Source organism: Rana temporaria, chromosome 1, assembly GCF_905171775.1.
Source record: "Rana temporaria chromosome 1, aRanTem1.1, whole genome shotgun sequence".
In the NCBI taxonomy this organism is placed as follows: domain Eukaryota; kingdom Metazoa; phylum Chordata; class Amphibia; order Anura; family Ranidae; genus Rana; species Rana temporaria.
In genome coordinates this window covers 408,379,249-408,393,784 of record NC_053489.1, presented here as the reverse complement: position 1 = coordinate 408,393,784, position 14,536 = coordinate 408,379,249, and the positions used below count along the sequence as shown (strand labels likewise).

General features: G+C 41.9%; 1 protein-coding gene across 1 annotated transcript in view; it reads right to left on the bottom strand.

The window, feature by feature from the left end:
* The window catches only part of MRPL1 (mitochondrial ribosomal protein L1), a 41,690-nt gene that overhangs the window by 6,379 nt on the left and 20,775 nt on the right, over positions 1 to 14,536 (bottom strand). Inside the window, exon 7 of the mRNA XM_040324211.1 lies at positions 13,551 to 13,651. Coding sequence (XP_040180145.1) covers positions 13,551 to 13,651 — 101 coding nt within the window. The remainder of the gene's footprint in view (positions 1 to 13,550; positions 13,652 to 14,536) is intronic.

Here is a 14,536-nt window from a genome sequence, read left to right as displayed (position 1 = left end):
AATCTTGGGTTAGCCACTGTATTCCGTGCAAACTTTTTAAAAGGTGCAGAGCACTGCATATTACAGGGATAATCAGCTTAGAGCAATAGACATGTTTTCACTATGCAGAGACTGCACTTTGATTTATTAATCATATTTCTCAAGTTGATCTATATGCTAAAACTACTCAGGATTATGATGTCCATTTTATTGCATTCCCCCCCCTATATATATATATAAAATCACACAGGTCAAAGTGTAACAGAAGTGACGTTTCGTCACCGCCATCTTGCTACACCCGGCACTCCTCCATTGTAAGGATACACTGAGAATGGGGTAAGCGGGCATCTTGTTACACCCACCAGGGTTTATCATTTTACACATTTTTAGAATGGTAAATTGAGTTTATATAGTACTTATAACTCTGTACATTTTGGCATTTACATGTGGTATTTTAAAAGCAGCGAACTTCTGTCACATTGACAACCCTGTAAGATCAGCAGGCTTGCTGCAGCTTTCAAAATTCAGCATCTAAACGCCAAGATGAGTTCCAAGTACTGTATTTCACTATATAAACTGTTTACTGTTAGAAATGTGTAAAAAAATCCGGTGGGTTTAAAGCAGAGGTTCACCCCAACAATTATATTAGACCAACTTCCTTATACTTGTAACAAGTACAGTCCGCAATTTTTTTTTTTTTTAGGCTGTATGTACCTTGTAATCTATGTTTGCAACCCGGCTTTCGGGTAGTTCTCCCTGCAGGAGTAGGCGTTTCTCTGCCAAGGAGGAATGTCATCTAAGAGGTCGCCCAGAAGACAGTTACACACTGGCAGGAAGAGATGATTAATTACCTAGTGCACTCAAGAACACATACCCACAAAAAAAAAAAAAAATTTGCATTTATTTTTTTACAAAGGTGAACTTCAACAAAAAAAAGCAATGGTCGCTCACATTTCTATGCAGAGCGGTCCTCTTATATGGAGACTGCCACAGTACAACAAACAAAGAAGCTCCAGCTCCCCCACCAAAAAAGGTAAAGTCAGCAGCTACAAATACTGTAGCTGCTGACTATTAGGACACTTACCTGTCCAGAGATCCTGAGATGGCACACCAGGCGGTTATTCGATTGGCTTTTGGTGCTGCCGCTGCTATTACTTGCAAGAAAAACTGTCAGTGAAGCTTTGCAGCTTCACAGCAGGTTCCCTACTGTGCAACAGTGATTGCGCTGCGCTTTGTGAAAGGCCCAGCCTGTCAGGGGAGGGAGCCAAACTTTGGGGGGGGGGATCTGTCAAAAACAGGTACCCACTCAACCCCAAAAGGTGCTCCCCTTGTGTGGAGCTCCATTTTAACAAAAGGAATATGAGCACAATGAATGCTTCCCTTTATGCTCTGCAAAGAGACCCAGCACAGACCGCAAACCTGGCTCACAGCATTCCTGTACTGCAAACTGAGTGATTTGATTCATGCAAATTGTCCGTTCCAATAACATCCACAAGGTAATACTGACATCTAAATCACACATAGGTTGGACTTGGACTTTCGTCTTTAGCCTACTATGTAACCTAGGTATTACATGGGTAACTATAGTTCACAAATCTACCATAATAAAGTTTAAAAAGATTTGTCTGCATAGGAAAAGGCAACATGTCTTGATTCCCATTTCTGTAATTTCCTCTGGTCAAAAGAGATAGTATAGTGCCGATTGGATTTGCATCCATTTCATAACACATCTGTTGAACTTTAGGCCAAAAACAAAGACTGAATCCAAACAAGTACAGAATGTTGATTTACAATAAGGCCCCTTTCACACTGGGGCAGTATGTGCGGTGGCGGTATAGCGCCGCTATTCTTATACAGTCGGAATTTCAGTGGTATTCGGCCGCTATTGGTGCGGTATTAACCCCCGCTAGCGGCAGAAAAAGGGTTAATACCGCCTGCAATGTGCCCCTGCAGAGGCGCATTTCTGGCAGTATTACCGCGGTGTCGCATTGATTTCAATGGGAAGGAGCGGTATACACGCCGCTCCAAAGATGCCGTTTGCAGGAGATTTTTTTTTCTCCCGCCAGCGCATCGCCTCAGTGTGAAAGCCCGAGGGCTTTCACATTGAGAATGCTGGGACAGGAGTATTTCAGGTGTCATTTATGCGCCATTTTTAGAGCTAAAACACGCCTCAGTGTGAAAGGGGCCTTACTAAAGTGAATGAATTACTGATCACAGGTAATTGTTTAACCACTTAAGCCCCCCGGACCATTCTGTAGCTAAAAGGAACAGGCCAATTTTTTGCGATTTGGCACTGCGATACTTTGACAATTGCACGGTCGTGCGATGTGGCTCCCAAACAAAATTGGCATCCTTTTTTCCCCCCCCACAAAGAGCTTTTGGTGGTATTCGATCACCTCTATGGTGACAATTTAAAAATGCAATATTTTTTTCTTTTTGCTATTATATCCCCCCCCCCCCCCAAAAAAAAAAAAAAAAAAAAAAAACACCCACCCCCCCCCCCCCCCCCCCCCTCAGTTTGTGCCGACATGTATTCGACTTTTTTTAACCATAAAAGTTGCATTAAGCGTTTATTGATCGCTTTGCACAAAAGTTATAGCGTCTACAAAATAGGGGATAGTTTTATGGCATTATGCTTTTTTTAACTAGTTATGGCGGCGACATTATGGCAGACATTTTTGGGACCAGTCATTTTTACAGCGATCAGTGCTATAAAGATGCACCGATTACTTGGGAAAATGACACCGGCAGTGAAAAGGGGTTAACCACTAGGTGGCAGTGTAGGGGTTAAGTGTGCCCTAGTGTGTGATCCTTACTGTAGGGGGCGTGGCCTGGCAGGACACATCACTGATAGTCGTTCCCTATGACAGGAAACAGACGATCACCGCCACTAGGAAGAATGGGGAAAGGTTTGTTTACACTTCCCTCTCCCCGTTCTTCAGCTCTGTGACCCGATCGCGGAACACTGGCGGCAATCCGGTCTGCGGGTCCCGCAGCTCAGGGCCGGGTCGCGAGTGCTCTGGTGGCAGTTAAGCGGTTAAAGCCTAGTCTGACGACCGTTTTACTTCTTACTTTATATGGGCACTCACTGACCACAAATTAAAAAATGTAAACCATAAAGCAGTCCGTTGCTCAATGTCCAGTATCCAAAAACTGGTTAAGGCTGGAAGAAATCTGTCATGGAGAAGGAAATACATGCAACTTAAATACATTGTTGATTACAAGACATGTCTTTCATACATACTATGCCCAATGCAATAGTGTAGAACAGAAATGCTGTGGTGACAAAAATGTTTACACACAGCAAAACAGCTCATGTAAAGAAGAACTCCACCAAGTACCATCTCCCCAATATAATTAAGCAAAAAAATAAAAAATCACACACACCTTTCTAAGGGAATGCTAGTTTCTCTTTAACAACCTTCCTGTTCTGCCAAACTATTCTTGGTCAGCTTTCTTTAAAGGTACAGTGTGTGGAGCCAATCTGAACTGCTCTGCGCCTTCTGATTGCTGTAACTGGTCATAGAAGAGACTAATCACAGCCATCTCAGATGCACACAGACTTATGTTTACATCTGAGAGCCTTCTCCTTCCTCTTACAACTGAGAAAGGGAGGCATGTAAAATGGAAAAATTGTATCAAATACATTACGGTAATTTTCTGGCACCAATCCATGGTAGCAAAATAAACCCATATGCTGCCATGTTGGTGCCAGAAAAACTGAAAATTGTATCAAAATACTTACCATAATCTGGTGCCAATGCATGGCAGCATACATGTGGAGTATGTTGCCGCCACATTGGCGCCAGGATGGAATACAGCAGCATTTTATTTAATTTTTTAAACAGCATTAAACTCCAAACTTAGTTTAATCTATTGCAGCGTACCAATCATTAGAAGTGGTGGTTGCATTCCTTTTCCGTCTGTTTTCACATGCTGATCTGGCTAGTCACACTTTCTGTATTAGAGTGCCCTCCACTTCATATGAAGGAACAAAGAGGGCACCTTTGGACAGCAGCATTGCCTGAGATAAGTCAAGGGTTTGATGTACTAGCAAATTTAAATACAACAAATTGAAGCCAAACTCCAGCTAAAACCGTTACAGCAAACAGTTTTTGTTCTTTTTGGGATAGATGTTTTACATAAATGCTGACCATTGTAAGCACCCCTGTCAGTGGTAAACTGTTTGTCTCAGCTCTGCAACCGCTACATTTGCAAAACAGCTCTTTAACCCCCCCTGGCGGTATTCCCAAGCGTGACTCGGGGTGGATTTTTTTGTGCTAAAAAAAAAAAAAAAAAAAAAAAAAAAAAAAAATCGGTATCCGAGTCACGCTCGGGGTAGCTATGCAGAGCCTGCAGCGCGCGCTGGCTTACCTTGTTCCTGGATCAAGCGATGCATCCCCGCTGTGTGAGCGAGCGGGACCTCGCTCGATTCACAGTGTCCCCGTGTGCTGTCGATCTCCGTTCCCTGCGACGTTACGACGCACAGGGGCGAAGATCAGCGACAAATTCAAAAAAGTGAACACTATACATACAGTAATCTTATAGATTACAGTACTGTATGTAAAAAATACACATCCCCTTGTCCCTAGTGGTCTGCCCAGTGCCCTACATGTGCTTTTATATAATAAAAACGGTTCTCTCCCTGCAAACTGTAGATTGTCCATAGCAACCAAAAGTGTCCCTTTATGTCAAAAATGGTTTTAGATCAGCTAGAAAACAGCGATAATAAATTATAATCACTTGCAGAATTGTGCGATAGCGATTTGTGGGGAAATTCGTCATAAAAAAATAAAAGTAATGACAGCGACAATTCTGCAACTGAGCAAATTTCTGTGTTTTTGATTTGATTACATTATTGAATAATTTTTATTATAATTATATTATTTGTTACAATTCATAATTATATTATCATTTATAATTTTGTTTTTAAAAAAATGTCATACCCGGGATGCCTACCAGACTATTCCCAAGAATTACAGGCCTACAGTGTAAAACGCCAAATTTCCTTGCAAATAATGGTACCGCTTTCAGCACCTTTTTTCTGAAATAATCATACCGCCAGGGAGGTTAAAGAGGATATGAAATTTATTCGGTATAGTGTTTCATGACTAACAGTTAAAATATTACAGCACTGGAAACTTGAGAAGTATGGGTTTTCTTTTTAGCTTCACCCCATTTCCCTGTGAGCTGCAAACCTATAAAAATACTTCCATCCCGCCGAGGAGGGCACAGTTGGTTAAAAACTTGTGGGAGGGGCTACAATATTCTGTTCTGATTGATGTAGGCTCTGGGCTTTCTGCCCTCTCCCTCCTCCCCCTCCGTTCTCTTGTACAGCTCAGATTCATTCTCTTAGGTCTCATTTATACTTGCCTCGGCTTCAACACACATTAACAGCTAGTTTACGCTTTCTTTAAAACAAGGCTTCGTTAAAGCTCTCTGAACACTAGTCAAAGCCCCTGTCACAAAATAAAATGTCAGCTTACAGTACCGTTTACACTTGCTTTTGCTTCAAAAATTATACACCATACAGCTTCAGTGACGTTTTCAAAGTCTTAAAAGCCTCCAAAGGAGTCTATGGCAAAGCTGGATTGAAGCCCCAAAGCATAAAGCAAAAGCAAGGTGTAAATAGGACTGCAAGCCAACCTTTTTCATGACAGGGGCTTTGACTGGTGTTCAGAGAGCTTTAACAAAGTGTGTCCGAAGCATTGCTTTGAATTGAGTGTAAACAAGCCCTTAGGGCTCATTTACACTTGATTTGGCTTCACACATTAAATCGCCTACTACGTCAACATGCTTTTATGAAGCGTTTTTGATGCTTCGAAGAAGCTTCAGCGGTGCTTACATGATGCTCTTTTGAAGCTTGACAGATGCTATGTGGGTGGATCTCATACCTGCAATTTCTTCAAAGCAATGCTGAATTAAAAACCTCAAAAGCTGCAGGTGCTTTAAGCGAACTGTGTCAGACTTCTATGGAGGCTTTGAAGATGCTTTAAAGCACCACTAAAGCGACATGGGGTATAATTTGAGGCAAAGCCAAAAACGCATAACGTAAACAGGACTGTAAGCCAACCATTTTATTTAGTGACATGGGCTTTGACTGCCAATCAGAGAGCTTTAACAAAGCATGTCCGCAGCCTTGCTTTGAAGCAAGTGTAAACTAGCCCTTACAGATATCCTCTCCATCTGCACACTGTAGCTGCCTGCTATGCTGCAGTTCTGACCTGTGATAATCCCTGGTAAAAAAAAAAAAAAAAAAAAAAGCACAGCATAGCAGTTTGCAGATGAGGCATCTCGATCTTAGCTGTGGAAGGAAGGAAGAGCTGTGCTCATACAGTAAGAACTATGTGGATGAGAGAAGTAACCCAATGGGCACAGCTTCAATGGAAGATAAGGGGCACAACTGAAATCTGAGGGGGGTAAGCCTTCCAACACCTCCTCCTAGACCCAGCCATGTCTATACCACTTATGTATTTTTCCACTATGCAGGGGGAATAGTACAGTGCCTGAACTTGTTTACTGTTCAGGTGTGTGCCAGTTGACCAGGCACTGCCACATCTCCTAGTGAAGGAGGGGCACAAAGTGAATTGCTGCCCCCTCTAAGCTTTCAAACAGCAATTAGACCATTACTGGGACCTACACGATAGATAAAGTGCCCCTGCTGGAAAAACAAAGGAAGGAAACCGCCAATTCACGATTAAGGTAATATTTGTTATTTAGCCTGTCCCACATTTCTACTTCAAATTAGGCTGTTAATGTAAACAAAATGACATTTTTAGATGTGCGCATGTGGTCACTGCTCCCCTCATGGATTTCCTGGGTAGTTTTGAACCAGGAACAAAATGTCAGCATTTAATGCTTTGTTGTGTGTAAAGTCAAAATTACAAACTTTTCTATAGGAAAACCAAGGAAATTAGGCAAAAATGTTTAAGTCAACCTGAACCTATAAAACGACATATGCCTAAATCAGCCCTTCAATACGTAATACACAATGCCCTGGACTTCCATCTCTAGTGATACTTCTAAAGCCTCGTACACACCATCAGATTTTCGGAAGACTGAACGTCTTTGTGGCATGCTAGTCTCATGTTGAAAGTGAAAAGTTTACTCACAATACGAGACTTTGACAGAATACGTCAGAAGTGACGCAATGTGTTGAATAGTTTTGTATGTATTCTTTCCTCTGAGCATGCGTAGTCTTGCTCTTACAATTTTTTGTACGAAAACCATACGAATGAAAACGGAAAAAAAAATAAAAATAAATAGGACAAACATCCGACAAACATTTTATAGTCTGTCTGCACATCCAGCTTTTATCTGATGAAAAAAAGCGAAAATCGGCTGTCGAAAGCACCATACCAACGATCCGAAAATCGTCAGACAGCTCGTCGCACAAATGTTTCCATCCGATTTTCTTAATGCATGTACAGACCTTTACCCTCAGCTGCAGCTTAGGATCTGTGTGCAGACACCACAACTGTTTGGCTGTTTCTGTGAGATGCCAGTTAGTAAAAATTCCTCCTCATAGATGCCACACTGCATTGCAGTAACTACTAGCAGGATCCACAAGAATGGTCAGGTAAATATTCCTCACTTTTTTGTTTAACACTTTGAACAGAGTTTTCTTTCATACATTTGTGTTTTTTGGACTCCCTTTGGTTGTCCTAATATTGGACTCTCATTCACTCAATTGTTTGATGTTATTTGTTTGAATATATTTGGGTAGAAGGTTTACATGCAGTTTGCTCTTATCTATGGGGGCCACTTTATGTATATTTTCTCATTATGCATGATTTATTTTTTCACAAAATGAATTTCATTTATTGTTAATCGCGCAACTTATCTTTTCCCCAGGTAAATATAACAGGGCTAGCATTGGCATATCACAACATTTAGGTCAATTTTAAATTGTGGGCATCAAGTTTTTTTTATAGCTCCATTTTTTATAAATAAAAGGTATTAACACAAAAGTCCTACCTTTAAAATGGATTTTCTGAGGTACAACAGGGATTTTAACTTTTATGCTGTACTTCACATCGCCTCCCTATCATTGATAACATTGCCAGAATGCTGCAAGGAGTCCAGAATCTCAGGATCGAACGTTCTAAACTTGCAACAGGCAGAGTAACAGGTAGCAATGCAAATCATGAAGTAGAGTCCCACAATCAACCACACCAAAGCTCCAAACACAAAGATGCAGACCAATCCCCACTCCATGTCACAAGGAGGCTCTTTTCTTCTTGTGCCTCAGGGGAGAGATGGTACAGGAAGACGCACAGCAAGCAAGGCAGAACAGATTGAGCAATGTAAGGCAGCCAATGCATACAAGCTGTGTTGACAAAATCGTTCCCAATTCAGAAAACACAGACAGCCCAATAAAAGATTATGAAACAATGCAAATACAGTCAGGTGTTTCCAGGAAGCTTAAGAACAAAGTATATCTCAATAGACATTTATAGGCCAGCATAACAGATATTTATAATCCGCCATTTTAAAGGGTTACTAAACCCACAACAGTAAAATCAGTCTGTATGCGGTAAAGCATGCTTGTTAAACTCATTGTGGAACCCAAGGGGTTAATCCTCTGCATTGTGTATAAAGGCTGTGCGATCTTGTCTTCTCTAAACCTCCCCTTCTTTAACTGGCTCCAACCCATTTCTTGATAGAACAGAGCATTATGAGTCAGTTTGGTGTGTATGGTTAGTGTTTTTTTCCTTGGAGGGTCAGGGGAGTATGAAAACTCCTCCTACAAGCTTAAGCAGACACTGATAGAAGTCACATGACTTCCCCCCATCGGCAGTAAATAAAGTATTTAGCAGGTTTACTAAAACAATTGCTTTCCATATTCTGTGTACCGTGGGAGACCAGATATAGTGAATGCAGGGTCCTGGGTTTAAGAACACTTTAACCACTAGAGTACCGGGCCATCGTCAAATGACGGCTCCACGGTGACTCTGAATATTCAACAGGACGTCAATTGACGTCTTGTATTCCTGCGGCCACTGGGGGGGCGCACGCGCCCGAGATGCCGATGCGCGTGCCTGGCGGTCGCGATGTCCGCCAGGGACTCGCGATCGGCAGGTACAGGGACAAGACGTGGAGCTCTGTGTGTAAACACAGAGCTCCACGTCCTGTCAGGGGAGAAAGGAGACCGATCTGTCCCTACATAGGGACACAGATCGGTCACCTCCCCCAGTCACCCCCCTTCCCCCACAGTTAGAACACAATACAGGTATACATATTAACCCCTTCCTCACCCCCTAGTGTTAACCCCTTGAATGCCAGTCACATTTATACAGTAATTAGTGCATATTTATCGCATTAATCGCTGTATAAATGTGAATGGCGCCAAAAACTTGTCAAGTGTCCGCCGCAATGTCACGGTGACAGTAAAAAAAAAAAAGCCATAAATCTATCAGCTATTTTGTAAACGCTATAACTTTTGCGCAAACCAATCAATATATGATCAGATCATTGCGATTTTTTTTACCAAAAATATGTAGAAGAATACGTATCGGCCTAAACTGAGGAAAAAAAAAGTTTTTTTTTAAAAAAAAATTGTGATTTATTAAATAAGTTTTTTTTTTTTTAAATTGTCACTCTTGTTTATAGCGCAAAAAATAAAAACCACAGAGGTGATCAAATACCACCAAAAGAAAGCTCCATTTGTGGGAACAAAATGATAAAAATTGTTTGGGTACAGTGTAGCACGACCGCGCAATTGTCATTCAAAGTGCGACAGTGCTGAAAGCTGAAAATTGGCTTGGGCAGGAAGGGGCGTAAGTGCCCGGTATGGAAGTGGTTAAACGCTACTAAATGTAGTAGTCCACATATATATATATATATATATAACACACACACTGTATAAATTGTTAGACAAATTTGTTTTCTTTGCAAGCTAGCAGGTAAGTGTGCTGGAAAATCTTGTGTTTGTGCTATGCATTTCCTTTCCATGTACACCTTACTTCAAAAGCTAGGTATAAATAGGAGTAGTTAAATTGTATCTAGCTTGCTGGATTTGGGGTGGGAACACATTGGATGCCTTCAGCTGCCATTGCGCTCTTGCTGGGCTTCTAATGGGACCCAATGCAAGGATGAAAAACAGATTAGTGAAAAAAAAAGCAACACACTTTAACCCCTTGATTGCCCTTAGATATTATCCCCTTACCAGCCAGTGTCATCGATACAGTGACAGTACAGTATTTACTGTCAACTACTTGCCGACAGCCGCTGTCACTTTACAGCGGCAGGTGGGCTCCCCTGCGCGAGAGCACGTAGCTACAAGTCGGCTCTCGCGCAGGCCACTAGGGGCGTGTGTGCACCGCATGTGCCCCCTGCTCGCCCCCGACCCCGTCGTTACAGAGTGGGGACAGGGAGAGAGTCATTGTGCAAGAGAGCCATTGTGCCGCCGTCAAACAGCGGCCTGTCCTAAAGCGGCTAAAAAAAAAAAAACACCTGAAAAGCTCAAGAAAAATAATGCTTCCCTTCACAATTAATGAATGTTCACACTGGGGCGGTGTGCCTCTGTTGCAGTGAAACAAATCCTGCTTGCAGCATCTTTGGAGAAAAAAAAAAAAAAAAGTCTATAGTATTTACTTAGAAGGGTGCAAAAACAAAAAGACATCCAGTGGCAGTTCTGCAGGTGGAAAGGCCGTGTTGATTAGAGAGGTCTGAAGAAAATTTGTCAGACTGGTCAAAGTTACCAGAAAGGCTACAGTGACTCCAATAACAACCGTTTAAACTATGGTAAGAAGAAAAACTGTCAAACCTAAAGTTGATCGGTACAGAAGACCATGTCTGTTCACTCTCCCATCAGCCAAGCCCAGAAGCTAAGGCTGCAATATGCAGAGGATCACAAAAACTAAACAGGCCCTACAAAATATAGCCTAGTAAAATCTATTTCTGCTTAGGTACACATGATTCATCAGATCTGAATACAAATGAACACACCTTTGGGATGTGGTAGAACAGGATATTCACAGAATGAATAGGCAACTAAGAAAGATGCAGAAATTGTGTGATGCAATCATGTTAACGTGGACCAGAATCTCAAACAATTGTGAAATGTGGAATCCACGTCAAGAATGGAGGATGTTCTGGTGGGGCTTTTAATTAACTAATATACCTGAAGAGATGGAGGCAGGGTGTAATAGCTCCCTGAACATGTTGCAATGCCTCTCACAGCTGTATATTACATAGAGTGCATTATACTCTTAAACTACATAAAATGGGCTTACTGGTGGACTCTTTGTCCCAAGTGTCGAAGGGACCTATTGCATATGCTATGGCATTGTCCCAAGTTACATGGATACTGGGACGCCATCCTTGGCACAAAACTTAAAGTGGATGTAAACCCTCTATGTGAAGTGGAACAGCTTCAGATACACAGGGATGAAACAAATCTCCCCACATAAGTTTTACATGTATATCTGCCTTTTTCCCCCTTTATATATACACTTTAGAATCTGATGGTAGAATTTTTACTTCCTCAATCTGCAGTAGGAGTGGATTCTTGTCATACAATGTGAGAGCCGATTGGAGGAAAGGCACACACCCCCCTCCACAAAAGGTAGAAGAAAGAAGATACTTGGCTGTGGTGTGACAAGACAAGCTCTCTGCTAATTTATAGCACCCTCCCACACACAAATTTCAGGCTGGTGGTGGACTGAGAACTAGTCAGAAGTCATCATACTGATAACAGAGGAATGAAACAGCAGAAAGACATGGGACTTAGTGCTTTGGAGCGAGATATGTCAACACTGCAGATATATTGTGCCTAGGTTGAATATTTTATGAATCAGGTTTACAACCACTTTTAACTTTGGACCCCTTGTCTTGTATACTTGGTATCTTGGATCCAGCGATTCCTGAAGCTTTTGTTGAGGCAGTGTCCAGAGCCTTATTTCAGGCCCGTAAAGTGCTTTTGATGTACTGGAAAAGCACCTCCCCCCCCCCCATACCTATAGGACTGGATCACTAACATGAGTAACACACACACACACATATATATATAAATAAATCTCTTCACATAGTAGCTGAACTACTAAATTTGATAAAATATGGGGTGGATGATATCTGTACCTGGTTTAGCACCCGTGAAGCTAATCTCATCCCAATTGTTAGGCTGTGTCTGAGTCCTTTAGGCATATTGCCTACTCTAAAGGCACAGGTGTCAAACAAGGCCCGCAGGCCGATTCCAGGCCATTTCATGTGGCCCTCACACCTCTTCTGCAGCTGCCGGAAAGCTCCAGCCCTCCTCTGGTCCTGCTCCAGACCCTTACTTTCCGCTTTCAAGCAATGCATCCAGCTTCTTCCCAGCAACAGCATAAGGTAAGGGGGGTGCACTGTGATATAAGAGTGTGAGACTCAACTTCTGATGGTGGGGTGGCTCTTGACATCCAATTTAAAGGGGAGGGGAAGCACCGACATCTAATCTTACAAATACAACTGGCCTTTTTGAGGGCAATCATAATGCTGATGCGGCCCACAATGAAATAGAGTTTGACACCCTTGCTCCAAGGTATCCCAAATCTGTATATACCCTTTTTTTCTTTACTTGACCCATATACTGGTCCATTTATGATGATTGAGCCAAGGTCGCATATGTATTTTTGTGACTTGTGCATAAGCGTTCACGCAAAATAGCGCTCACGTTTTAGTTGAGCACAATATGAAAATGGACATTAGCAAACATTTGCGCGCATGAGGCCTTACTTACCAAAAATGCTGTTTTTTCTATTTTTTTAACTGAAGAATGCACACCTGATCTTTTTCCAAGCCACACACACACGGGTTCCCATAAAAGTTACATTTGGGACAATGGGGGTTATGTCCGAAAGCCAAATCCACTTTGCACTACAAGTGAAAATTGCAAGCGCAAAGCGCAGTTGAGATTGCACTGAAAGTGCAGTCACTGTAGTAGTCACTTGGTGATTTTAACCTACAGGTAAGCCTATAACAAAGCTTACTTGTCGGTAAAACGAATATCGCCTAAACCTGCACGGTTTAAGAGATATTCACCCTGCATGCAGCTTCTGACATCAGCGGAGCATGCGCTCCGATTCGGCATATCGTGCCGGAAATTCAGAGCTTCTTGCTGGAACGGATGGCTCCAGCTTGCATGCATGGGAGTCAAGTCATTGTGGCTCCGGTCACTCACAGCGAACCTGGAAGAATCGCATGGGGAACATGTCAGCCCCCTCAGCAGTGACCGGCGCTGCTGAGGGGGCTTTGTTCTATGGTATGCATTCCATAATGCATACTAGCACATGGTGCCATTGTCTTGGGGGGGGGGGGGGGTCAGCAATTTACTAATAGCTTTTAAGTAATTTTGATAAATATATTTTCTAGGCATGGTTTGAATTTCATGTTCTAAGGATAGGCTGTGATTACTACAAAGGCATGTCAGGGCTGCCAAGTGTATTACTCCTATAAATATTCACAAGTATTTTTAATCAGCCATTAGGAATACTACAATATCCTGCAGGAAACAGCTGGTCTATCACATGGAGATGGTATTCTTCAGGAAACATGCACAGTGAAATTTGAGAGGCACACATTTGTGGACTTACTGTTGCTATTTTGATCCGAATAATACACTCCTCTTCTACAATATATTCATAGCAGTTTTCAAACAGCTTAATCATGTTGGCAATGTCATTTCCCACAGAACCTACAGACAAGAGAGAACAATGCAACTTCAAAAAGTGTCTGGTTGTGGCTTAAAAAAAAAAAAAAAAAAAAAGGCATAAATAGATAAAGGAACTCAAACAGCACAAAACAAGCACTAAACATAACTGATTAGTCAACAGCTCCTGTAACTTTGTTATTATTGGAAGTACAAATAGAGTACTAGCCTAAAGATTTAGGGCACTTAGCTTGGTTGGCATCCCAACATGCTAGCACACTAGAACACTGAATGGGCATTAAAACTAGCACTCTACCAGCAGCCAAATCTTACAACTGTTATCATTAACCCTTCTTAGATAATCTGGAATGAGAAGGGAAAAAAATAAAATGCAAGCAACTCTGGGGTGTTTGGTTTTTATTGGAATATTTGCCATAAATAATCTTATTCAGCGCCAAGAGAGATTCATTTTAAAATGTGGCTGAGAGTAGATTTAGCATTAGAAAGTTTTTGGCTGAACTTTCACTTTAAAGTGGATGTAAAAACCTCTCAATAGCCTTGCACCTACAGATAAACCTATAAACTATCGCCTTTACCGTTTAGGAGATATTCACACTTCATGTCACCAACGCATGCACTCTGAAGGGACAGTATACCTGTGCCGTTCCTTCAGAGCTCCGTGCCCAGGTCCGTGACTCCCATGTGCTGGAGTGATGTCATTGCAGTGCGCTAGACCGCACAAATCCAGAAGGCAGACCAGGTGAAGATGGAAGCATCTGTCAGAACTCACAGCGCAGGACTCTGTTCTAAGATAAGTATTTCATAATGTGCTAGTATGCAATGTAACTAGTACATTATGCCTTTACTTGGCAGTTTTTTTTTGTTTTTTTTATAAAAGAAAGTGGTTTCTTTTTTTTTTTTAAGAAAAAG